Raw genomic sequence first — 24,746 nt, forward strand, 5'->3', positions numbered from 1 at the left:
AAGGTCTGGAAGTTCTTTAGCCTGAACAGCATGCGAAGGAATTCGAACAAGCCGAAGGGGGTGATGATGGCCATCTTGGGTATGTCCTCAGGGTGCACCGGGATTTAGTGATACCCGCGCACCAGATCAACCTTGGAGAAACCCCTCACACCATTCAGGTTGGCCGTAAAGTCCTGGATGTGAGGGATGGGGTAACGGTCATGAACTGTCGCCTCATTGAGCCATCGATAGTCTCCGCAGGGACGCCAGCCACCGGAGGCTTTCAGGACCAGGTGGAGTGGTGCGAAAACTCTTCCTTTGCCACCTGGAGCTTGTCAGGTGGGAGCTGGCAAGCCTTGACGTGAACCGGTGGAACATGGGTGGGGATGTGGTAGAACACCCAGTGGCACGGTGAGGCAGCGGAGAACTGTGGCCTGAGGATGGCTGGGAACTCATCCAGGATTCAATGGAACTTGTCTCTGGGCATGCTGATCGTGGCCATCTGCAGCTGCTCAGTGCAGGAAGCATCGAGTGAACAAGCTGGAAAGTCCGGGCGTCTACAAAGCGCCTACCTCGAATGTCCACCAGGAGGCCGTGGGCAAGAAGGAAGTCAGCACTCAGGATGGCGGTTGGAAGGGATGAGACAGTGAACATCCACAAGAACTTTCGCTGGCTGATCTGGAAGTGGACTGTCTTGTTCCCATACGTCCAGATCTGTGTTGACTGCACGGAGGGGAGGTCCTCGAAGTCAGTTCCTGGACTCGATGGCCATGGCCGGGATGATGCTGTTCTGGGCCCCAGTGTCCACAAGGAAGCGCCGGCTTGCAGGTAGAGGAGGGTGTGTCCCTGGCCAGCTGCCGCAGCCATTACCAGTGGCCGGCCTGCTCATTTCCCTGGAATGAGCAGGGCTGACGACACTTCCAAGCTTTGGCTCCCCAGCGCTGGTGGTAGAAGCAGAGGCCCGGAGCGGATGCCATGCCTCTGGTTATGCTCTTGGTGCCCCCTACAGGGGCCGGGTGTTCTACTGCAGCACTAGGGGCAGGGTTGGCATGGTCATGCCCATGCCTCATGACCTGTTGGACCGCCGAGCCCTCTGGGAATCACTCGAGCCACAGCACTTGGGCCTTCAGAGCAACCTTCCTCGGGTCGCTAAAGCTCTCTTGGGCCAGTAAGGGCCGGATGTCGTTGGGCAAATTCGCTCAAAGAGTGGGCAGTTGGTGTGATCACCCATGAGCACAAGCATCTCATCCATCAACTCCACCGGGGACCTATCCTCCCAAGGCGTCGAGGTACAGCATCCGAGTGGCATGCTGACACCTGGAGAGTCCAAGGGATCTGGTAAGCACTTGCTTGATGGTCCCGTATTTGTCTTCGGCGGGCGGGTGCTGAACGAGGTGCAGCTTATGTTTGGTGGTGGCCTGGTCCAGGGCAGCGACCACATGGTAGAATTTGGTCATGTCGGACAAAATCTGGCGGAGGTGAAACTGGGTCTCCGCATGGCCGAACCAGGTCTCCAGCTCCTGAACCCAGAAGTCAGGCAGCTTGACAGCTATAGCACTGATCCCAGGTTCGCTCATGTTGGGTTCAAAGATGTTTGAACCAGTTGGGGTCACCAATTGTAGCGGCAGCTACAGTGCTACTGAAAGAACACACAACCAGACGGGTTGAGCTCAGTGAGCAGAAATACTGGTTTATTGCTGGCTGAGAACCGCAGGGGGGCGCTGATGTAATTTGGGCATCACGTGGTCCCCCAGTGTGGACTTCTGAGCCCGGTGTTGAGAAGGGGAAGCCCCTGACGTTTCCATTTTCGCCGGCTGCCCCGCCGCGTGGATTACAAGCGGGGCCGGTTCGCCTGCCTAGTGGCATGCCGCCACAGTTCATTCAATATGGGAGGAATCTGGTGTGGAATCCACTATAACTGCAAATTACTTTGCAGATTGTCTCTCAAGCAAAATGTGTTGCTTCACAAGATTCGAGCATCCTGCAATAAATTAATCTCATGAGTCAGGGTACAACTTGAAGCCGCTCACTCCTTTTCTGTGACCCTCTACACTTAGCACGTGTTACTGAAGGATGGGGTTCCACCTGGAGAGCAGTACAATGAGTCCTAAAAAGTGTTTCCTTTGTTTGAATCACCAAATCAATGGGATGGACTAGTAAATGCCAGACCATGTTCTCCCAAGAAGAGTTACAACACCGATGATGCATTTTAAAAGATTGTACCATTTCACAGCTTCAGTTTTGATTGGCGTTTCTAAGATAGTATCAACTCCTGTCCCAGACAGCAGGTGTCTTTTGAGAATATTTTAGGCAGAGGGATGTGACCATTCATAACATCATTTTCTATATCCCTGTGGGATGGAAACTCGGTTCTGATACATCCAATGTCCAGGCCCACATTATGGTCGCTCCTCTCATTGTCCAAATTCACCTTCACACGTGCCTGAATGTCTGTTTCTTTCTGTTTTACATTTTCTGCATCTGTCCCTTTATCCAAATCCTGTGTGTGATTATCCAAATCACCTGCTCCTTGTTTGGGAATGAGGTTTCCAACAGTTTCTGGTGAGTTCACAGAAAATTATTTTGACGCCACACTTTCTCCAAATTGAAAGAGCGTTTGTTGACCCCATTTTTCAGTTTCCTCTCGTTCTTTCTGGCCTATTCTTTTCTGGGCTCCTGATTTGTGAGAATACATTTTGGAGACAGGATTTATAATTTATATCTTTATACTTGAAAAAAGGAAACAGGACAAACAAGTAGTTCGAAGTAGTGGGAGCAGTAGTAGTGGACGAGTAGTAATGTTATAAAAATAATCTTTACACCGTTGACATTTTTATCCAATAAAAAAGGGCCAGTAAATAGGGGTCAATTATTTTGTATCAAACAAAAGGTTCTGTGACGACATGAACAGCTCTTTTGTTCTGAACAAAGAAAAACAGATCAGCACTAACGTGGGCGACATGAGGTTTATTATAATGGGATCATTTGGAGATCTGTGTGTGACATCGATATGTTTTTGATCAGATTCTCGCCAACAACTGCAGATTAGTTCTTGCCGTGATGTCACGCTCCCCACTCATCGCAATTCTGGGCGTTGCCAGCACGCTTCCCCACTTCACGCCTGCTCAATCCGACACTCACGCATGCGGTCAAGAAGAAACGTGGATGACCATGTCAAAATTAAAAGGTAAGTGCCTTTTGTGCCCCTTAATTTGTGCTCCATTTGTGGGGGAGGAGGGGGGGAGTTGTAGGGCCTGCACCCCCAAATGGAGGACAAATTAACATCCGGCTCACGATGGCACCGGACAGAGAACAGTTCAAAAATCAGACTCTCCGGCCTAAAACCGAACGTCTGGCCATGTGGGGACTCTTTAGTTGGTGGGGGGTGTAGAGGGTTGATTTGCCCGAAAATTTACACAGATAAAAACAAAAATACCAAATTCTAATAGAAAGTATTTTTATCAATCAACGATAGTTAGCACACAACCACATGGTCATCCACATCGCTGGAGCAAGTTCGGGCCAGGCCAAACCTTTCATTTTACACATGTTTATGTAAATTGCCAGCTTAACCAACCCATCATTTTAGGAGAATATTTGGTTTACAGTCATACTGCTCAATAAATATTTTTGTAATCAGTGCGCCTTTTCTGAGAGCCGCGCAGGTCGGGGTCTGGCAAACAATCCGGTTAATAGTCAGGCAGACGGCATCCGCCGTCACGACCACCCCTCTCTCCCCATTGCGCTCGCTGCACAGGGCCTTCTGCGTGATATCTTGCTCCCCCACCTTGACCTCAGAACCTGGATGGATCCGCCATTGGCTTCCCCCTCCCTCCTTCCCCTGTTCTGGCCCCCCCCACCCCCACCTCGTGTCCATGTACTGGAATCTTAATGTTTTAGATTCATTTCTGCAAAACATCTTGCCTTTTCCAAAACCACTCCATACCCATAATAACCTCTAACTGCATCTTTGTTCCAAGAGGCTTAAGTGGTTTGGTTGTTTAAAACAGATGGTCTCCTTCAGCAGTTCTTATTGAGTACTTAGATACTTCTCTTTTTAATAAAGCAAACACTTTGCTGCGACTCCGATGACCTCACTTCTGAATGTATTGTATGGGTGTGTGTAACCCTGTACCAGCCCTCAATTTCCTCTCCAGAAATACATTTAACTTTACATTACAAAGACATTTTTATGAAATATAGCTTAACATTAACCTAAATTTTAATACAGATCCATGACATCATGCACTTCTCTGCACTGCACTCCATCTACCATTTCTTTGCCCAGTCTTCCAACTCATCTAAACCCTTCCTCAACATTACCCGTACTCCATCTTTGTATCATATGTGAAGGAAAACCACATCAGGGTGGGCATCCTTCAAAGAGACTGCAGTGGAACAGTTGAATGGAGTTAAACAAGAAAGTCTGTAGATGCTGGTTGAGAGCAGAGGATTACAGGTGGGACGAGCTGGTGAACCTCTTTCCGCACTCATTGCAGGTGAAGGGCCGCTCCCCGGAGTGGGCCCGCAGATTGTCTGGGATCAAGACCCTAGCCATAAAGTAAGAGAGACTCTCACAGAACTCCCTTCAAAGACACACTTGTATGTTATTTCTTGAGTATGTATCTCAATCAACAGTTTTCCCCTCTAATCCACTAATGTGAACAATGATGGGAAAAAACTGGTCGTGGAGTTTAAGATCGACCAATACTGACGAGTCTGGAGGGACTACATTGTGAAGAGAGTATTGCATTCAGTTTTGGTTGCCTCGTTACTGGAGAGATGTAGATGCTTTGGAGTGGGTGAAGAGACTGGAGTGGTTCAGTTAGTGCAAGATTGTTACAGCACAAGTGGTTCGGACAAGGGTTCGAATCCCACACCAGGGGGCTCCGGTTTCCACCCACCATTCAAAACGTAGGTCAATTAGATGTAATTGGTCGGCGTGGGCTGAAAGAGATTCACCAAAATATGGCCTGGATTGGAGGACATGTCTTATGAAGTGAGGTTGACAGGGCTTTTCCCCTTGGAGCAATAGGGTGGACAATCAGCACTCTTTTCCTTATGGTGACTACAGGCCAGTGGAGGAGCATTTAGAGGAGACATGGGAGGTAGGATTTTTACTCAGGGTGGGAGACTGGAATACATTGTTGGTGGTGGTGAAGCCAGACAGTTAGATCGACGTAATAAAATAGTGGGATATGGAGGTGAGGTGGGGAAATTAGATTGTTATGGAGTTGTTTTACATAAGTCAGTACAACATCATGGGCTGAAGGGCCTGGACTGTACTCTAATGCTCTTGGTTTTAAACAAAATTTTTAAAAATCACAGTGATAGTGAACTTAAACTTGACCCCTCCCAGGGTCCTACCACTGCTACCTCAGCCTGTCCCTACGTTGAGCAGATAAAGATCCCATCGCACAAGACTCATCTGAGTCTCCACCCCCTCTACCTATCTATTCACAGCTCACTCTGTTCTGGTAGTGTTTGGGAATAAAGTGTTAACATTCCATTCAGACTCATAGTTCTGACCCCAGTGGACGGGCAGAATGTCTGGGAGCAAGACCCTAGCATCCCTCCACTTCTCCCCCAGGACAGAGACTAGAGCAGGGAATTCAGGGGGAAAACCTCGTCAGCCATAAAGTGGGGACAAGGTGGAATCCCTACCCACAAGGGAGAGAGTGCAACTGAACAGCATGGGGAACCTTGCATAGAGAGAGAAGAGAGAGATCCAAGGTTAGTCAAACAAAGGCATGAAGCAGAAAAACTAGAAGGAACCCGCTGGGCCAAATGGCCTCTCTCCTTTACATTGTGAACATTGCAGAGACACAGGGATATGAGATATGGGAGATTTATTTGTCCCAGGCCCAGAATCTCAAACTCCAGCCCAGTCACAGGGGTTGCCAATACCAGCAGTTGCACTGTGAACCTGCTGGTATTTCAGTGGATAAATTGTCAATGTAAAACACACTGAAGGTTTCTCCCCACTGTGAACCTCCCCGTCTCAGTGACTGCCACAGTTCACAGCACCCTTAAACCTTCTCCCTTCTGTGAACCTGGTGCCGCAGTATCTGCCACAGTTAAACCTTCAATGTCAGTTAAACCTGCCAGTGTCTCAGGCTCTCAGCAGAAACGTTTAACCATTTAACATGCCGTGCAGTTAAACCATCATCCTGGTGTGGACCTGCTGGTGTCTCAGCAGGTTGGAGGAGCGAGTAAACTCTTTCCCGCACTGGGAGCAGGGGAATGGCCTCTCCCCGGTGTGAGTTTGTTGGTGTCTGTGTAGGTGGGACGAGCTGGTGAACCTCTTTCCGCACTCATTGCAGGTGAAGGGCCGCTCCCCGGAGTGGGCCCGCTGGTGGATCAGCAGGTCGGAGGACCATGTGAAGCCCTTGCCGCACGCTGTGCAGATGAAGGGCCTCTCCCCGGTATGGACCCGCTGGTGCTTCACCAGGCTGGATAACAGAGTGAAACCCTTGCCACACTCTGAGCAGGTGAATGGCCTCTCTCCGGTGTGGACCCGCTGGTGGCTCATCAGGTCAGTTGACTGAGAAAATCCCTTCCCACACTTGGAGCAGAGGAATGGCATCTCCCCGGTGTGAATTTGTTGGTGCCTGAGCAGGTGGGACGAGTAGGTGAACCCCTTCCCGCACTCTGAGCAGGTGAAGGGCTGCTCCCCGGAGTGGGCCCGCTGGTGGGCCAGCAGGTTGGAGGGCCACGTGAACCCCTTGCCACACTCTGAGCAGGTGAAGGGCCTCTCGCCGGTGTGAACCCGCTGGTGGGTCAGCAGGTCACATGAATGAGCAAATCCCTTCCCACACTCTGAGCAGGGGAATGGCATCTCCCCAGAGTGGACCTGCTGGTGCCTCTTGAGGCTATTGGACTGGCTGAAGCCCTTGTCGCAGTGGGGGCAAGAGAAGGGCTTTTCGCCAGAGTGGACCAGCTGATGTCTCAGCAGGTGGCAGGACCGGACAAACCCCTTCCCACATTCGGGGCAGTTGAAGGGCTTCTCTCCAGTGTGGACCCACTGGTGTCTTGTTAACTTACTCAAACTTTTAAAGTTCTTCTCACATATGGTGCACTGAAGGGCATTCATCGCTGTGGGGATGAGAGGGTGTGACTAGGGGATAAATCAATGCAGTCCTGCCCTGGCACGCACAGCACGTGCTCAGCCTGATGGAGGTGCCCAGAGAGCTGGGCAGCGGGTTAAATCAAAACATCCTCTTGCCAGTCGTTGCAAGCCCCAGAACCACGGGAGCCTCCCGTTGCGGGACCTGGTGCTGCACTCTGCTCCCGGTACCCAGCGCTTAATCGCCGTTGGTTCCTAACAAGTGCCTTTCCCAGGATGCATTGCCAACTCTCCTGGAAGGCACATGCACGGTGCTCAGAATGGTGGCTGCGGAACCCTTTGCTGAGCGCGGGGCATTGTGGTCAGAGAATCCTCCATTGATCAGGTGCTTCGTGGGTGGTGAGCAAACCGCTTCCTTGGAAATGCAGGTGGGGAGAGTGAAGGCCGGGCACTAGGAGCTGGAGTTGCCTCTGACACACAGGGGTTCATTTAAAATCCAGGTGAGGAAACCTCTCCCGATGTTGCGAAGTTCACGAACGTGATGTCTGTTGCTGACTGTAATACAATAAGATCATAAGCAGGTTAGGTCATTTGGCCCATCAAACTCACTTTGCCATACTATTATGGCTGATTTACTCTTCTTTTCAACCCTGTTCTCCTGCCTTCTTCCCTTCCTACTGTCGCCTTAAATGTCTACAACCACTCATGACAAAGAATTCCCCAAATTCACCACAGTCTGTGAAAAGAAATTCCTCCCCTCTTCTAAAGGGACATTTTCCATTCCAAGGCTGTGCCCTTTGGTCACAGATTTCCCCACCAGAGGAAACATCGTCTCCACGTTCACTATATCCAGGACTTTCAGTATTCCATAGGTTTCAATGAGACTCCCGTCCTCGTTCTTCTCAAACCCAACCCTAGCAAGTACAATCACAGAGCCTTCGAATTCTCCTTGTAGAAAATCTGAAGGTCCAGGGGTCATCCTTGTAAACCTCTCCAATATGAACACACCCTTCCTTTGATATGAAGCCCAAAACTGTGCTCACCTTCATAGAGTTTCATTACATCCCTGACTTCACATTCTATCTCTTTGGAACTGAATTCCAACATTCCATTTCCCTTCCTCACGACTGATCCTACGTGCAAGTTCACCTTTAGGGAGTCTTGCACGAGAACTCCCAAGTCCTTCTGATTGCTAAACATCCATGTCTTTATTCTTTCCAACAAAATGCATGATCATACACTACTCTTCACTCCATCTGCCATTTCCACCAACCTGTCTAACCCCTTCTGCAGACTTTCTCAACCTTACCTTCCCCTCATGATCCCATCACTAGGCATATATTCCTCTCTCCTCCCCTCACCACCTTCCACAGGGACCACTCCCTCCATGACTCCCTTGTCCACTCTCCCACCTGACTTTGGACTATCCCTGTGACCACAGGAGATGCTCCACTTCTGCCCACACTTCCTCCATCACCACCATTCAGGGCCCCAAACAGTCCTTCCTTGTGAAGCAACATTTCACTTGTGAATCTGCAGGGGTCATTTACTGTATCCAGTTGTGGTCTCCTCTACGTCAGAGAGAGTGGACACAAGACTGGGAGATCGGTTTGTTGAGCACCTCGACTCTGTCCACAGCAATAGCATGGATCTCCCAGTGGCCACCGATTTCAATTCTCCATCCCATTCCCTTGCTCACATGTCTGTCCACGGTCTTGTGCACAGCCAGCCTGAGATCACCCTCAAACTGGAGGAACTCTTCATCTTCCCACTAGACACCCTCCAACCGGATGGCATTAATATCAACTTCTTTGGCTTTCCTTAAACCCCCTTGCCCTGTGGCCTTTCCTTATCCTATCTCTACATTCCCTGTCTTCTTTTGCACAAACAAATTCTCACTTCGACCCTCATCACATCCAATGAACACCTTTAGTTGGTCTGGATTCCTCCCCCTTTGTGAGAATTCTGAGATTTTCTGCTTCTGGCTTATTCTATTTATTCCTTGAAGAAAGGCTCTGGCCTGAAATGTTGGTAATTTATCTTTGTCTCCTATGGACACAGAAAAGTCCAGCTGAGTTCCTCTGGCATTTTGGTGTGTTTTTATCTACCTGCCCGTCCTCCCATCATTGTATCATCTGCGAAGAAAAACTGCTCCAGGGTGGGAATTCCTTGAAGAGGTTTCATAGTGGAGCAGCTGAATGGAGTTAAACAAGGAAGTCTACAGATGCTGGTTGAGAGGAGAGGATTTACAGAGGGGGAACAGTAGGAGAGACTCTCTCAGAACAACCTTCAAAGGGAAAAGCAATGGGAAAATAGAAACAAAATGTTGGAAAAATTCAGCAGGTCAAACAGTGTCCTTTATGTAGCAAAGGTATAATTGACATTTGGGGCTTGAGCCCTTCATCAAGGAATGAGAAAATGGCGGGAGGCTGCAGCAAAGGTAAAGATACACGACCGATGTTTCGGGCTTGAGAAATGGTCACGGAGTTGGTTAATATCGGACAATACTGAAGAGTCAGGAGGGATGACAGGGTGAAGAGGGTATTGCATTCAGTCCTGGTTACCTCGTTACAGGAGAGATGTAGATGCTTTGGAGTGGGTGAAGAGACTGGGGTGGTTTGGTTAGCAAAACATTGTTTCGGGGCTCGCGATTTGGACCAGGGTTCAAATCCGCGCTGTCTGTAAGGAGTCTGAACATTTTACCTGTGTCTGCATGGGTTTTCCCCGGGGGCTCTGGATTCCTCCCAGCTTTCAAAATGTACTGGGAGTTGTAGGTCAATAGGGTGTCATTGGGCAGCACGGGCTCGTGGGCCAAAAGGGCCTGTTCCCGTGTTATATATCTAAAACATTTTTTAACTACAAACCCTGAACATGTTTGAAAGACAGAAGGAAGCTGGAGCACCCAGAAGAAATGCACGCAGACATGGGGAGAATGTACAAACTCCTTCCAGACAGCACCAGATTGTACCTGTGTGGTTGGTACAATAATAGTCGCGAATTTTGCCACCTTTGGGGGTGATATCTTTCACAGGAATCGTTCAGTATAGAACCATTATCTAGAACCCCCTAGAAGTATATAATTTCTGATAAAATTAACAAAATTGATCATTAATTTCCTGAGGTTTATAGGTAACTATTGAATTATTTTTCACAGCATTAATAGTTCTCGAAGCCTGTTCTGTTTTCAATTGCCAAGCTAATACTTTATGAGCTCTATCACCTAATTCATAATAACACTGCTTAGATCTCTGAATTATACGCTCATATTGATAAGTTTGCAATGTATTATAACATAATTTCAACTTAGTTAATGCTTCAATACAATTTTTCTGAAATTCTTTTTCCAACTCAGTTATCTGTTTCTCCAATGTCGAACTTTCTGCTTTTTTTTTACTGAATAACTAATAATTTGGCCCCATAAATATGCTTTCAAAGCATCCCATAAAAGTACTCCATACTGAATTTGTATTTATATTCAAAAAAGAAGCAATTTGTTCCTTAACAAAACTAACAAACTCGGGCTTCATCAATAGCATTACATTAAATCTCCAACGATAAATTGATTGCATAACTTCAGGTCCAGCACACTCAATATAAATAAGATGGAGTGATCAGACACAATCCTACTCTTATATTCAGCCTGACTTGAAGGTGAGCAGATACCAAAAACAAATCTATTCTGGAAAATGAATCATGTCGAGATGAATAAAATGAAAAATCTTTTTCTGTTGGATTTAATCTTCTCCAAATCTCAACTAAATTCAAATCTTTCATCAAAGATGCCATTTGCACAGCCATCTTCAACTTCTTTATACTTTTCGGAGATTTATCCAATAATGTATCTAAAACACAATTGAAATCTCCTCCAATTAAGATGTTTTCCTTAGCCTGATTTAATGTCAGAAGAGCTTCAGATATAAATCATTCGTCATCTACATTAGGCGCATAAACATTCAGCAATGTCCATGATTCTTCAAAAATCTTACAATTCACCATTAAAACTCGACCCACTGTTTCAGAAAATGATTCCAATTCAAACGTTTTTTTTCTTATGAACCAAAATTGCCATTCCTCGCACCTTAGAATTAAAAGAAAAAGCAATTACATGTCCTACCCAATCTCTCTTCAATTTTAAATGTTCTTTTTCAGTTAAATGTGTTTCTTGCAAAAAAGCAATATCAACCTTCATCTTTTTAATGTAAGCCAACATACATTTACGCTTAATCGGATTATTCAATCCCTGTACATTAAAAGACACAAAATTCAAATTAGAAAAAATTTCTATTATTTTCACAATTCACACATATATAACAAGAAAAAAAAGCTCCCCTTGCTCAAATAATAAAAACTTCTCTAAAGTAAAATACAAAAAAAAAACCCTAGAATATAAAAAACACAAAATATTCCCCAAAACTACACCAATGTAGTAATTCCCCAATTAACTGGGTGTGGTTAAAAAAAACACTATTGGTAGATGACTTTTGAAAGTTTCAGAGACATCCACCCACCACCCCCCCCCCCGTCGAACCTTTCAACAATTGTCCATCTCAATCATATTCCCAATTATTCCAGTCCCAAAGATTGTTCCAGATCTTTGATATCAGTCAGACTCCTTGACATTTCTCCCTTCTTTCCATTCCCATTTCTCTTATCAGACATCTTCCTCTTAGGTGACAATGGTCGATCAGTTCCCCACACATCTGGTAAAGAATTAGCAAAAATTAATGCATCATGGATATGCTCAAAAAACTGAGATTGAAAGTTCCCATAGAAAACTTTCAACACGGCAGGGTAACGAAAAGTAAACTTGTACCCCTTTCTCCACAACACTTCTTTTGCTGAATTAAATTCCTTACGCCTCTTAGGAATCTCCTAACTCAAATCAGCATAGAAAAAAAACTCTACTGCCTTGAACCATCATTGGAGTTTGATTTCGCCAAGCCTTCTGAACAGCAACTCTTAAAATAATCTCTCTATCCTGATATCTCAGACAATGAAGTAAAACTACTGGAGGTGGTTGACCCATATAAAGTTTCTTCCTCAATGCTCTATGTGCTCTATCCAGTTCCAGTCCATCTGGGAAAAATTCAACACCCGAATCCACTTTTTAAAAAACGTCACTGGATCTGAACCTTCAATATCTCCCATAAGTTCTATTTTCACATTATTCCTCTGACCTTGATTTTCCAAAGAATCAATCTTCTTCAACAATTTTCTCTTCTGAATCTCCCATCCTACAAAAGAATCTTCCACTTTTTCTATTTTTTCTCTATTCTGTTCTACTTGGTCTTTACAATCATGAAATGCTCCTTCAATCTTTTTGAAATTATCTTGTACTGTATCCACCACTTTCAGACATCTATCAACATCAGCTTTTACAACAGTCATATCTTTCTTTACAGATGACACTTCTTCACTGTTCATTTTAGCTTTCATATCCATAAATCCTTGATCCATTTGTGAAGACATCTGTGATGACATATTGTCCATTTGATGAGCAATATAATGAATGTAAACAGATTACAAAATTACGATAGGCCGAAAAATTAAATATTAGAGTAATGGTTGATGCGAAGTATCATTCGTTATATATAAATTAAATTATGTACCATTATTGAGAAAGATTAAGATGGATTTGATGAAATGGAAAGATCTTCCGTTGACATTAATAGGTCGGGTAAATTGTATTAAAATGAATATTTTTCCACATATTCAATAGCTTTTCCAATCGATTCCTTGTTCACTTCCAAAAGTATTTTTTCAAGATTTGAATGCAGCAGTACAGAAGTTTTTGTGGAAGGGGAAATTCGCGAGAGTAGCATTACAGAAATTGACGTGGAAATATGCTTTAGGACTTCAATTACCCCATTTTCAAAATTATTATGAAGCCGCACAATTAAAATTTATTAATAGAATGTTGGATAGTACGCAACTTTCTAGTTGGGCTAAGGTGGAATTAGCTTGTATTTCTGACTCTCAGGTCCATCAGTTTATATTTAAGTGGGACTCTGGTTTATTACAGAGATATAACATACCTGTTTTAAAACATTTATTAGAGATTTGGATTAAAAGGAATTTTGCTATAGGTATCAATTCAAGCTCCATTATATCAAAATAGGGTTATTCCTTTTTCGATGAATAAGAGGTATTGAAAGGCATGGGAATCTGAAGGTATAAAAATGATGGAAGGTTGTTTTGATTAATCGACAGAGAAAAATTTGGAATATCAGTTAATTCTTTATTTTTATATTATTAAGTTCGAGCTTTGGTAAGGGATAATTATGGAAAAGAAATGAAATTAACTGAATTAACAAAATTCGAGTTTCTGATTTCACATACGTTAAAAAAGGGTTTCATTTCTGATATGTATGCTTTGTTGCAAGACAGTATGGATAAACCAAATTTAAATAAATCTAGAAATAAATCGGAAGGTGATTTATCTTGATAAACCTCAAGAGGATTGGGAAGTTATGTGCCAAGATGGGGTGACTAAATTACTTAATGTAAGATATAGTTTGGTTAATTATAATTTTTTACATCAATTGTATTTGACCCCTGAGAAATTGAAAAAATATGGATTCAGTAATTCGGATTTATGTTTTAGATGTGGTCTACATTCTGGAACATTTTTACATGCAGTTTGGCTTTGTGACAAAGTCCAACCATTTTGGGAAAAAATTACAGTATTTTTTGAAAAGTTATTTAGTAATCCTAAATTGCCATTGGATCCAGAAATTTTTTTGCTGGGTTATATTGTTTCACTGACTGGTTTGGGGTTGGACAAGTTTCAGATAGCTTTTGTTCACCTAGCATTAGCAGTAGCACAGAAGTGTATTGCGATTACTTGAAATGATGATGTAGAAGTAAATATGAATCGTTGGCACAATGAATTGAGATCTTGTATTTATATGGAAAAAATAACATAATTTGCATGATAATTATTCTTTTTTTGTTCAAATGTGGCCACCTTATTTTAGAAATATCTTAAGACATTATATAATCTGTTTGTAGCTGGTTGATATGTTTTTTTTGCTCTCCTTGTGGGGCATGCTGAGGGTGGGGTGGGTTTATATCATTTTAGTTTAGTTTATTTTGTTATTATTTTTATGTATTTTTTACATCATTTGAAAATCTTAAGTAAAGTTTTTTTTTAAAGGAATCATTCAGCATATCTTTGGATATTTTGGAGATGAATTGGGATTCATCCCAGAATAATTCACGGGATGAGGCCCCTCCATTACATGGTTTGACTGTGGAAAAGCTGGTCACCTCAGAATGGAGGAAGTTGTGATGAGTTTTCTAAATAGAGAGAAAAGCAGAAGAGAAACTTGTTTCCATAGTTATTCAGATACTTGAATGAAAGAATCTTAATTGTTCTTTCAGGCTTAAATGCGACTTCTTATTTTTGGAAAGTAAAATTCTGCAGATGATGGAAATCGGATCAGAACAAAAGCAGGAAAGAGTTACCGTTTTAGTTCCCCCGTTAATCAAAAAGGATCAGACCGGAAATGCTGGATACGTTAGGGCATGCCTGTGAACTCCCTTCCGGCGTTGGCATCTGATCTTGGAGCATGCACCCTGGTCTCCGCCAGGAACTATCTGGCATCCGCAGAATTCTAGCACTGTGCGAGGTGTACACTCCACAGAGCGTGTCTGAGGGTTTATATGAACCCATTAGTGTTGTGTGGTAGACGGCGATAAATAGTCACAAGAGCAAGATTTTCTTTTTTCTCTACACTGCAATTCAGGTTCAGTTCATTATCATCTGTATAGCCAGGTGAAATGTTTCTCCAGACTACGGTGCAACCACACACACTACACACTCATACACACACTCTCTAACACACAAACACACTATACAATACAAACACAGTCAATCACACATTCAAACACATACAAACAGGCAATACACAGCACACAATAATCAGATACAAAAAGATATATGAAGAAAAATACAGAGATATTCTGCAATAATTGTACATTGTGTACTTTTTTTCCATTAGCAATAAGTGGTAATTCTGCCTGGCCGCAAGAGAAAGGATCTCAGGGTTGTATGTAACGCCATGTATGTACTCTGACAATAAATCTGAAACCTGAATCTAAAATCTAATTCACTCCTTTTATTTATGAGAGACCCAAGGTTACAGGACACTGTTCACCAATCTCAGTGTGCGGGAAGCAGCTTTTTCCCATCGTGGATGTTCTGATTTTGATTAAAGTAAAAACACACCAAAACAATGGAGGAACTCAGCCGGTCTTTTTAGTGTTGATAAATTTTGATGCCCCTGTACCTCCAGTAAAAATGGTCATGCCCTGGAGAGAAATGGATAGGTGTTCAATCTACAGGGCCATAAGAGTGACGAAAAGGATCACTGGAGTCTCCCTTGTGTCTCCTCCCCCCCCCCCCCCCCCCCACAAATCAACGTGATCTACCGGGATCGTTGTCTGGAGAGTGTGAAAAATCATTCATGACCCCTATAAACAGCATCTTTCAGATGTTCCTGTCAGGGAAGAGATACAGGAGTATCAGAGCCAACACCACCTCACTGACGAACTGCTTCTTCCCATGGGCTGATCGACCAAAGGAACTGCTCACACTAACCATCCGAGACATTTGTGTATTTATTTATTTGTGTGGATGAAATACTTGTCCTCCATATGTATTATTTGTCTGAGTGTATGTGTGTGTGTGTGTTATGTTTGGTTCTGTGTCTCCGTGTTTTGCACCGAGAACCGGAGAATGTAGTTTCGTCGGGTTGTCTTTGTACAATCAGATGACAATAAACTGGACTTGGGAGAGGGAAAAAAGCCAAGGCATGAGAGAGTGATGGAGTGTGGAGATAAACACCATCTGCTGAATGGACAGCGTTTTGAGCCAAACCACTTCACTGAGTCTCGATGAGTGGTTCTGGAGTGAAAGGCTCAGAAATATTTTTCTCCCACTGATGATGCCTGAACTGCTGAGTTTCTCCAGCTGTCAGTATCTTTGACCCACTTCCATCAGATAGAAGATATCAGAGCATCAAAGTCAGGGCTGCCAGGCTGGGCAATGGCTTCTTCCTGCAGGCACTGAGATTAATGAGCAGTGGCCTGTTACTGAATAAATCATTCAAAAATATTTATACGTAAATATTCATACATGGGCAGCACAGTTAGCGAAGCGGTTAGTGCAACGTTGTTACAGCATCAGCAATTGGGACCAGGGTTCGAATCCCACTTTGTCTGTAAGGAGTTTGTACACTTTTCCTTGGGACTCTGGTTTCCTCCCACCCTCCAAAATGTACTGGGAGTTGTAGGTTAATTGGGTGTAATTGGTTGGCATGGACTCATCGGCCAAAAGGGTAATGTAGATATAGACCTAAATTTAAATTTCAATAAATAATTTGGTCAAGGGAAAAGTTGTTCTCATTAAATCAGTGAGATGATAATAACATTGAAGCTGTGTAGCGAGAGGGTTAATGACACATCTTTTTGTTTAAAATAGAGTTGTCTGCTCACAGTCCTCAAAATGAGCAGCCTGTTAACTGGGAAGATCACCAAGTTAAGGCCTGATTTATGGGGTCTATTAGGCCTTGAAACCTGCACATGGGACATAAAGCTTTGTGAGAAGATGAATTAGGTGAACAATGTAATGCCTGTCCTTCACTATTGGTTTTGAGAGTTATGGCCAACTAGAAGGTGTAGATGAGGAAAGAACCAGAGACTCTTAGTGTGAGTAGTGAGCAAGTTCTTTCAACTTCTCACCAGAAGCCAATTGGTGCCAGTTCCTCTGAGACTCTCCAAGCCAGCCATCCCAAACCAGAGTCCCTGATGAGAAGGGCATTTGGCTTTGTTGATCTTTCATGTAACTTACTGCACTTTACCTCACTTTTACACCCTGGAAATGTTTGTTCTCCCTCATTGATCTGAATCCTTGAAAACTGACTGATTTTACTTCATTACAAATTGAAATGCAAGATTTGGTCAAGGATCGTACTCCTGTACGATCCTTCAGATTTTTTTTTAACATACAACACATTTTGGCCAATAAACCCGTGCCCCCAATCGTACCCAATGGATCTACAAACCACAATGCTTGATGATCAGGTGAGTTTCTCCAGCATGCTTGTGTCTCGCCATCTGGGTGGAACTGGAAATTGGCTTCCTGCAGGGTGGTGGATCTATGCAATTCCCAGCCCAATTAAGCAGTGGAGGTTGCCTTGTTGAAAGTATTTTCAACATGTATGGATAGATTTTTAATGAATTGGGGAATTCAGGATGGTTGGGAATGAGGGGGTAAGGGGATCTGAGTCCACGGCCAGATCAGCCATGATCTTATTGAATAATAGAGCAGGCTAGATGGGCCGGGTGGCCGACTCCTGCTCCTGTTTCTTGAGGTGAACTGCGCAGCAGTCTAGAAGTGGAAGCTCAGTGAGCACAGAGAGGAGAAAGGAACAGGAGAGAATCCCAGTAGGGTGGGAGCAAAAACATGGACAGGAAGGGAGACACCCAGATGCTCCCAGTGTGACCCAGATGGACTGATTGGCCTTGTCTTTGTTCTCTGCATTGAGTGCATTGCAGAGATACAAGGGGATGAGACACAGTTTTCAAAAACAGCTGCTTTATTTTGTGTCAAGACAGGATATGAAATTAAATTTCTGTAATTGGGTGGAATGGTTAGTGAAATGCTATTAAATGACCTATGTTCAAATCCAGTCCTGTCTGTAAGGAGTTAGTACAGCACAAGTTTCATGGGCCGGAGAGCCTTAAACGGGATGTATTGTTATTTTTTTTTAATATTTAATCGGTCACTAACATTGACGGAGAGAATCCATTCCACCTCCACTTCCCGCTGCCTTGGATAAGCAACCAGCATATTAAAAGACTCACCCCTCCCCAGAAACACTCCCTCTCCCTTCCTCCCCATGGAGAAGAAGATTCAGCAGTGTTAGATCACACTCCACCAGATTCAAAGACAGTCCAGTAAATAAGTCACCATGCAGGAGTGACAGATCAGTGGGTACAAGGCAAAAGCAGCATTATTTTATAAGTGTGAGGATCATTCAAAAGTCTAATAACACGGGGAAGGAACTATGTACGGGATGTCCAGCTGGACTGCTCCAAAACAAACTTCCTCATTGCACATGTGATAATAAAACTTGAACCTGAAAACAAATTGTAAATTGGCAACCAAACCAAGACCTGTTTTGATTTGTTGCCTCAATAACCATAAGACTCCAGTCCCTCCTAGTGTTTGAGTGAGTGATGTTTAAATATTCCACACCCTACAAACTTTCTGTATAAACTCGCTGGTGTTTCACCAGGGGCTGTTCGACTGGGCGAACCGGACCAGGTGAACGGCCTCTCCCTGGCCGGACCTTGGAGCCGCTCGTCCTCCTCCCTAAGGCCGCCTCATCCTCTCGGCTCCAACAATAGCCAGGGCCGAATCCCACCCACCGGCCGCTCCGACCGCCCAACCGTGGTAAGTCTCACCTCCACTCCCGGGCCCAGACCGCGACCTCCTCCGTGAACCGGCCCATTGGTGAGGGTGCTGCAATTCGGGAAACTCATGGGCCCTGTGACGTTAGCGCGCACACGCCTCGGTCGGTTCACTCCGTCACGTGACGGGGCGGTTGCAGCCCACGAGGAGGAGCGGAGAGAGCTGTCAATCAGCGGAACGGAACCGCGCACAGGGGCTTCCCCGGTCCTTTTCCAGGTGGAATCTGTCCCCGGGGAAGCGAAATTTTCATTGGAACCGGTAAAAAAAGGGGAATAAAACAGCGAAGGGCGAGGGGGATAAATAAAGAAGGGAAACGGGAGTGTGGGATAAAACTGGCCCGAAATGGGGAGAATAGACGGACAGAGTTCATGTTGAGGGTTTTCGCAGGCAAACGGTGCCGAAAGTGAAGCTGCGCTCAGTGAGTGTCGGGCGGGCGGGCTCTGGGCTCAGTGATGGACAACAAGGAGAGAGCAGATTGAGAAAGAGGGTTTAGCATCATCCTGCTCAAACGTTGGTTCGGACTCAGCTGGAGATGTTGGCGATGGAATCCGATTTCCGCGCTCCCTCCCTCCCTCCCTCCCTCCCTCCCTCCCTCATGTTCCCGCGGCTTCAGTGGACGAGGCTCCCTTTCAAACGGACCCGCGTCTCCTCTCCCCGATCCGGTTGAGCTCCCTGTCGCCCCACCTTCCGCACAGCGACAGCAGCGCCCGGGCCAGAGGGGAGCATTAATCTCCAGTGTGGAAGCAATAAATGGGAACCTTTCCAACAGCCCTAACTCCACATTGGATGAAAAAAATCAGATTAATGACGGATCTTCACTCACATGGTTCCAATTCTGTTCAATGAGGAAGCTCATGTTCACCAAGTCCAGGCTCCGCCCCTTTAAGGAAAGCGGGATAGGGTCGTCCCTCGGAGCGACGTCATCCTGTTGGACGGCAGGATGACGCGATGCTGCAGCCCAATGAAGTCGATCCGAGACGTGCGCAATTCGCGTTTCCCTTGCCGCTTTCAGGCGGTGAGAATTCCCGACTGTAAAGCGCCTATTTTACCCCAATCCGGCTGTCGGGTGGCCACCTGAAAGTGGAGAACCCGGCCAGAAGAAGCACTTACCTAACCCTCCACCTGTAGGTTTGTTCTCTGGTTCGAAGAATCCCTATGACCACCAACGTCAGCAAGCAGGCAGTGCACATGAGGGGCAGAACCACTGACTTTACATTGGGGCGTGCGGAGACGACCAGGTAACCTGCTAGGGCACAGGTCACCTGGGATTTTCTAAAAGGTTACGATCACAGGCTCCCTGGTAGCTGCCCTTGACCACTGTCTAATATCCCGGGTGCCCATGTAGATCCTACTCCTGGAGAGGGTGGGGTACCGGACCCTCACCGCTGTCACTACCTGATCCCACAGGGTAGATCCTTCCCGGATCTCTGGTTGCGGTGCCCGAAGTTCATTGTTGATGCTTTGTTGGGCAGAGAGGATCCTCAGGGTGCTCGCCTTTTTATGAGAGAGGATCAAGTTGGGCCAGATGCTCACCTGGCCATTGGTGGTAGTGATCCACCAGCTGAAGCAACTCCTTTGGGGAGAAATCCAAGGTCTCTGTGGTCTTGGAGTGACCCTGGGCATGCCCCACTGTGGCTTGGTCATCCGCATCCTCCTCCTCTGGGTCCTGGATCTGGGACCAGTGGTGATGGGTTCAGCATGCAGGGGTTCGGGTGGATAGGGGGTAGAGTGGTTGTGGGAACTGGGCTCCTCGGACACTCCCTCCTTGTTACTGTTTAACCATATAACCCCATCCCTCAGCCATGCGTCCAGCTTGTTACCGTGCAGGACCATGGCTTGGACTTTTTGTGGGTCTGGATGCCAGCCAAAACTGTAGCCCGTCCACACCTTCTGCAGATGTATTAGTCTGCAGGTGACTTCAGTCACCCTGTTCTCGAGATAGTTGGCTCAAGTCTGGGCTGCCTCCTGCAGCGAGGAGCAACGCTGCCAGAGTTCTAACTCCCTGTCCTAGCTGCATAAATGCCGGGTCTGGTTTGTAATCCTGACCTGGCACCTCAGGAGGGACACAAACAGCCAAAAGGCAAAAGACTCCCTTTAACTTTGGGGAACCCGTCTTCTTAAGGAGGGAGATCACCTGGGTGCCCCAGTTTCTCAGCATGTCGGTCCAATTGCTCAGACCACTCCACTGGTTAACCGTGGTCTGCCAGAATGCACTCAAATTCCTCCCTCTTGTCTATCCACCTGGGAATCCTATCCTCGATGCCTGCACAGGTTTTTTTTGCACCTGTTCCAGAGTATTTCCCCACACCTGTCTCCAGCAAGGACTCCTGAGACCCTGCTTGCATCACCAATTATGAGTGAAGAAACAGGTTTAGTAGGTCTCAAAGGCAAGGACTCTGAACACAAGTTATAATAACACCTGTTTATCCCTCTTCCTTGTTGCTATAATACTCCTTGTTGCTTGTTCTGCTTTCAGTTGCCAAGTCACAATTTTGTGGGGTTTCTCTCCTAATTGTACCTCAGTCCCGAATGCTGGCACTGCAAAAGCGTTGCACAAACCGCTACAACAACTGTGCCATCCCTCTTGTTTTCCAAAGGAAATGAAATGGAAAATTATGGGACTGCGGAGAAATTGCCTCAAACGAGGCTGAATGAGCAAAAAAAAATGGATACAACATTCTTGTGAATTGTCAAGAGAAGATGGAGCAGAGGGGGCTGAGGGAGGGAGGACCTTATGGAGGTCTATAAAATGACAGAGAAGGTCGTCAGTCATCATCTTTTACCCAGGATCAGGGAATTTAAAACAAGAGGGTGGAGAAAGAAAAGATTTACAACAGTCCCAAGGGGAGCATTCAAATAATCCAAACTCAAGCCCAAGTCCAGCCCTCACTATTCAACAGACAACACGTTGGATGTTCAGGGTCCAGGTCATTTATTTGGCATGTGCCAAGTACATTCAGCTGCAGTTAAAGGGGCTGTTAAGATCAGCTGGACAGTAGAAATGGTCTGACCCTGGTTAGAAATGACAGAGGTGTGAGGTCAGATCAGCAACAGAATCCAACTCACATGTGGACCCACAGGTGCTGCCACAGGCCGGCTGACTGGGTGAAGCTTTTTCCGCAGCTGAAGCAAGTGAAGGGCCTCTCGCTGGGGTGGACCCCACTGGTGGGTCAGCAGGTTATATAACCTGGTGAAGCTCTTGCTGGAATCAAGGCAGGTGAATGGCATCCTCGCTGTTGAACTGCTGCTGGGTCAGCAGGTTGGTAGACATGGTGAAGCCTTTATCACACTCAGGACAGATGATCGGATTTTCCCCAGAGTGGACCCACCGGTGCATCCATAAACTGGAGGTCTAGGTGAAGCCCTTCCCCCACTTGTGGCAACTGAAGGCCTCATTCTGGTGTGGACCCGCTGATGTCGCAGCAGTTGGGAGGACCGGACAAACCCCTTCCTGCACTCAAGGCAGATGAAAGGCCTCTCCCCGGTGTGTACCCGCTGGTGGGTCAGCAGGTCAGAGGTCTGAGTGAAGCTTTTCTCACACTCAGGGCAAGTGAAGGGTCTCTCCCCAGTGTGAATCCGTTGGTGCTTCAGCATGTTGGAGGCCTGGGTGAAGCCCTTCCCACACTCAGGGCAAGTAAATGGCTTCTCCCCTGTGTGAACTCGCTGGTGTCTCAGCAGGTTGGAAGTATATGTGAAGCCCATCCCACATTCAGGGCAGGTGAACGGCCTCTCCCCTGTGTGAACCCGCTGGTGACTCAGCAGATGGGAGGTCTGGGCGAACCTCTTCCCGCACACAGGGCAGGTGAATGGCTTCTCCCCGGTGTGAACCCGCTGGTGTATTCGCAGGCTGGAGGTCTGGATGAAGCCCTTCCCGCACTCAGGGCAGACGAATGGTTTTTCCCCTGTGTGGATCCACTGGTGTTTCGTTAACTCAGCTGACTTTTTAAAGTTCTTCTTGCAGCTGGAGCATTGAAACGGGTTCATCTTGTGAGGATATGACCAGGGGATATATCAATGCAGTCTTGCCCGGCCCCACAGCGCGTGCTCAACCCGATGGAGGGTCCAGGAGAGCTGGGCCGCGGGTTAAATCAACACGGAAGTTGAGACTAGGGCCGGGACTCGGGGAGAAGCGTCCTCTCGCCGGGCGTTACATGCCCTGGAATCACGGGAGCCCCCGTTCCGGGACCCAGTGCTACACTTTGCGCCCGATACTAAATCGCCTTCAGTCACGAACGAGCACCGGGACCTTTATGCAGCTGACGGGCACGTGACGTACCTTTTCACGCGCCTGCGCCCTTCTGATTTTCACAGGATGATACGGTACTTTCATGGCTGAAAGGGGTTCTGGGTAATGATCATCGTCATGAAAGGCGCTGAGCCACTGTCTTTAAACCCGGCTGTCCTCGGGCCGTGTTTCCCAAATCAATCTCCAAGCGAATGCTCCAATGGAGAAAACTCGGCCCCCAATCAATGCACAGAATGATCCCACCAACGATGACGACAGCAGTCATTGTTTTTCTGTTGAATGGGGAGTAAATATTCCAGGATTATTTCCCAGCGCCTCCTCGGAACATATTGTATAACCGTGATGAGAGGGGCATCGGAAGGCGCTGGCCAGCAACGTTGGGGATCCTTCTTTTCTTCCACCAGTGCTGCTCGACCCGCTGAGACCCTCCCGCAGAGCGGAGCAACGTTATCACAGCGCCAGAGACCCGCGTCCGACTGGCATAACATTCATTTTTTTAAAACTTTATTTATTCGTTCAAAAAACAAATAATATATGACATATATACCAATTAAAAATGAACATAAAAAGGAAAATAACCCCCCCCCCTTCAGCCAACTCTCTTAAGGAGAGCCAAAAAAAGAAATAATATTAAAAAGAGTTAAATATACATGTTAAAATCTAATCAATATAAATTGAAATGTAAACATTCCGAGTATAATAGCCACTTATTAATAAAAAAATATAATTATCATGCGAAACATACGTAATTCTTTCCATTATTAAACAATATTTCATCTCATTATGCCATCTATTAATATCAATCATATTTGTATCTTTCCACGTACGAGCAATACATTTTTTCGCTACGGATAAAGCTAAATATACAAAAGCAAGCTGGAACTTATCTTATCCCAAGCCTTTCAGAGGTTGCAAACTACCCAATGGCACAACATTCATAACACAAGTCCTGGTTTCATATGTCCATTGATCACTTTCCCCTCGACCTTTCCACTATCTCTGGACCACTTCACTCTGTCAGGCCGCTCACGCTGTTCAACCAACACGGAAATGAGCAGAAATTTTCCACACGTGAATCTGGGGAAGACGCTGCCGTTGTGTTTGGATTCAGTACAAACCTCTACTTCCATTCCCTGGGACGCAGCAGAGATTTTAAAATCTACATCTACAATTCATCACTGCGCTGTCAAGTCCCATCTCTGTCCCGTCCCCTGGCTGAGTTCATCGGCTGATGGAAACCTCATTTCTGTCTCTCTTGGTGAACACACAAGGAATAGGAGTAGGAATCGGCTTGTTCTACCGTTCACTGGGACCATGGCTGATGCGGTCCTGGACTCAGTTCATTTTTCAATAGTGGCGCCTATTCGCCTTATCTCCGATGATCGGTCCGTGTCTGTTCCGGGCAGCGTGACCCGGGATCCGGATTCGGAAACACCGTCAACGCTGATGAAAATGAACGTTCCGATTTCTATCTCGTCATCGAAGTAGCGGCGGAACAGTCGGCCACTTATTACTGGGCCTTATGGCTGGACACAGCGCGCAACAGGAACACAAGCTCAGCACAAAAACCCGAGCCGCCTGTCACAGACACTCTAATCCAGAGACGGCACAGACCCACAGCTCAGGCTGCAATGACCCTTCCACGGCGGCAGGAGCTTGGGCCCGGACAAGAGGCGGTCAATGTAGTTTGAACCAAGCGCTTGTGAAGTGCCCGGATATGTCGCTACAAGAAGGAAGCGGCCTGGTGCGGTCTGCATTTCTTAAGGGTCTCTCTCTCTGGGACGCGACGTGAGGGGCCCTGTCACCCGGAACACGCCGCACCCTGGTCGATGAGGTGGCAGAAGGGCTCACAATGGGCGATACCGGACCACACTCTTCCCCCGGCGCCCTGAGCTGCGCACTTTCCTCTGACTTCCCAAAATCTCCCGACCCCACTCCCCACAAACCGACATATTCTGAAACTTTAACAGGAACAT

At 46.2% G+C, this 24,746-nt stretch overlaps 2 protein-coding genes across 2 annotated transcripts in view; both read right to left on the reverse strand.

The window, feature by feature from the left end:
• Positions 1-3,845: 3,845 nt before the first annotated feature.
• Positions 3,846-18,724, reverse strand: LOC138764559 (zinc finger protein 436-like). Its single transcript, XM_069940648.1, has 2 exons — positions 18,518-18,724; positions 3,846-7,600 (listed from the first exon to the last, which is right to left on the reverse strand). Exon 2 carries the CDS (start codon positions 7,070-7,072, stop codon positions 6,137-6,139), a length of 936 nt encoding a protein of 311 aa, XP_069796749.1. The 5' UTR covers positions 7,073-7,600; positions 18,518-18,724; the 3' UTR covers positions 3,846-6,136.
• Positions 18,725-21,439: 2,715 nt separating this feature from the next.
• Positions 21,440-24,746, reverse strand: part of LOC138764561 (zinc finger protein 271-like) — a 39,460-nt gene continuing 36,153 nt past the window's right edge. Inside the window, exon 4 of the mRNA XM_069940651.1 lies at positions 21,440-22,485. Within this exon, the coding sequence (XP_069796752.1) occupies positions 21,777-22,485 (709 nt within the window). The 3' untranslated portion in view covers positions 21,440-21,776. The remainder of the gene's footprint in view (positions 22,486-24,746) is intronic.

This window comes from Narcine bancroftii, chromosome 5 (genome assembly GCF_036971445.1).
Source record: "Narcine bancroftii isolate sNarBan1 chromosome 5, sNarBan1.hap1, whole genome shotgun sequence".
In the NCBI taxonomy this organism is placed as follows: domain Eukaryota; kingdom Metazoa; phylum Chordata; class Chondrichthyes; order Torpediniformes; family Narcinidae; genus Narcine; species Narcine bancroftii.

What these genes read in the sequence shown, in the direction of transcription:
- LOC138764559 (XM_069940648.1), bottom strand. Translation starts at nt 7,072, where the DNA reads ATGAATGCCCTTCAGTGCACCATATGTGAGAAGAACTTTAAAAGTTTG.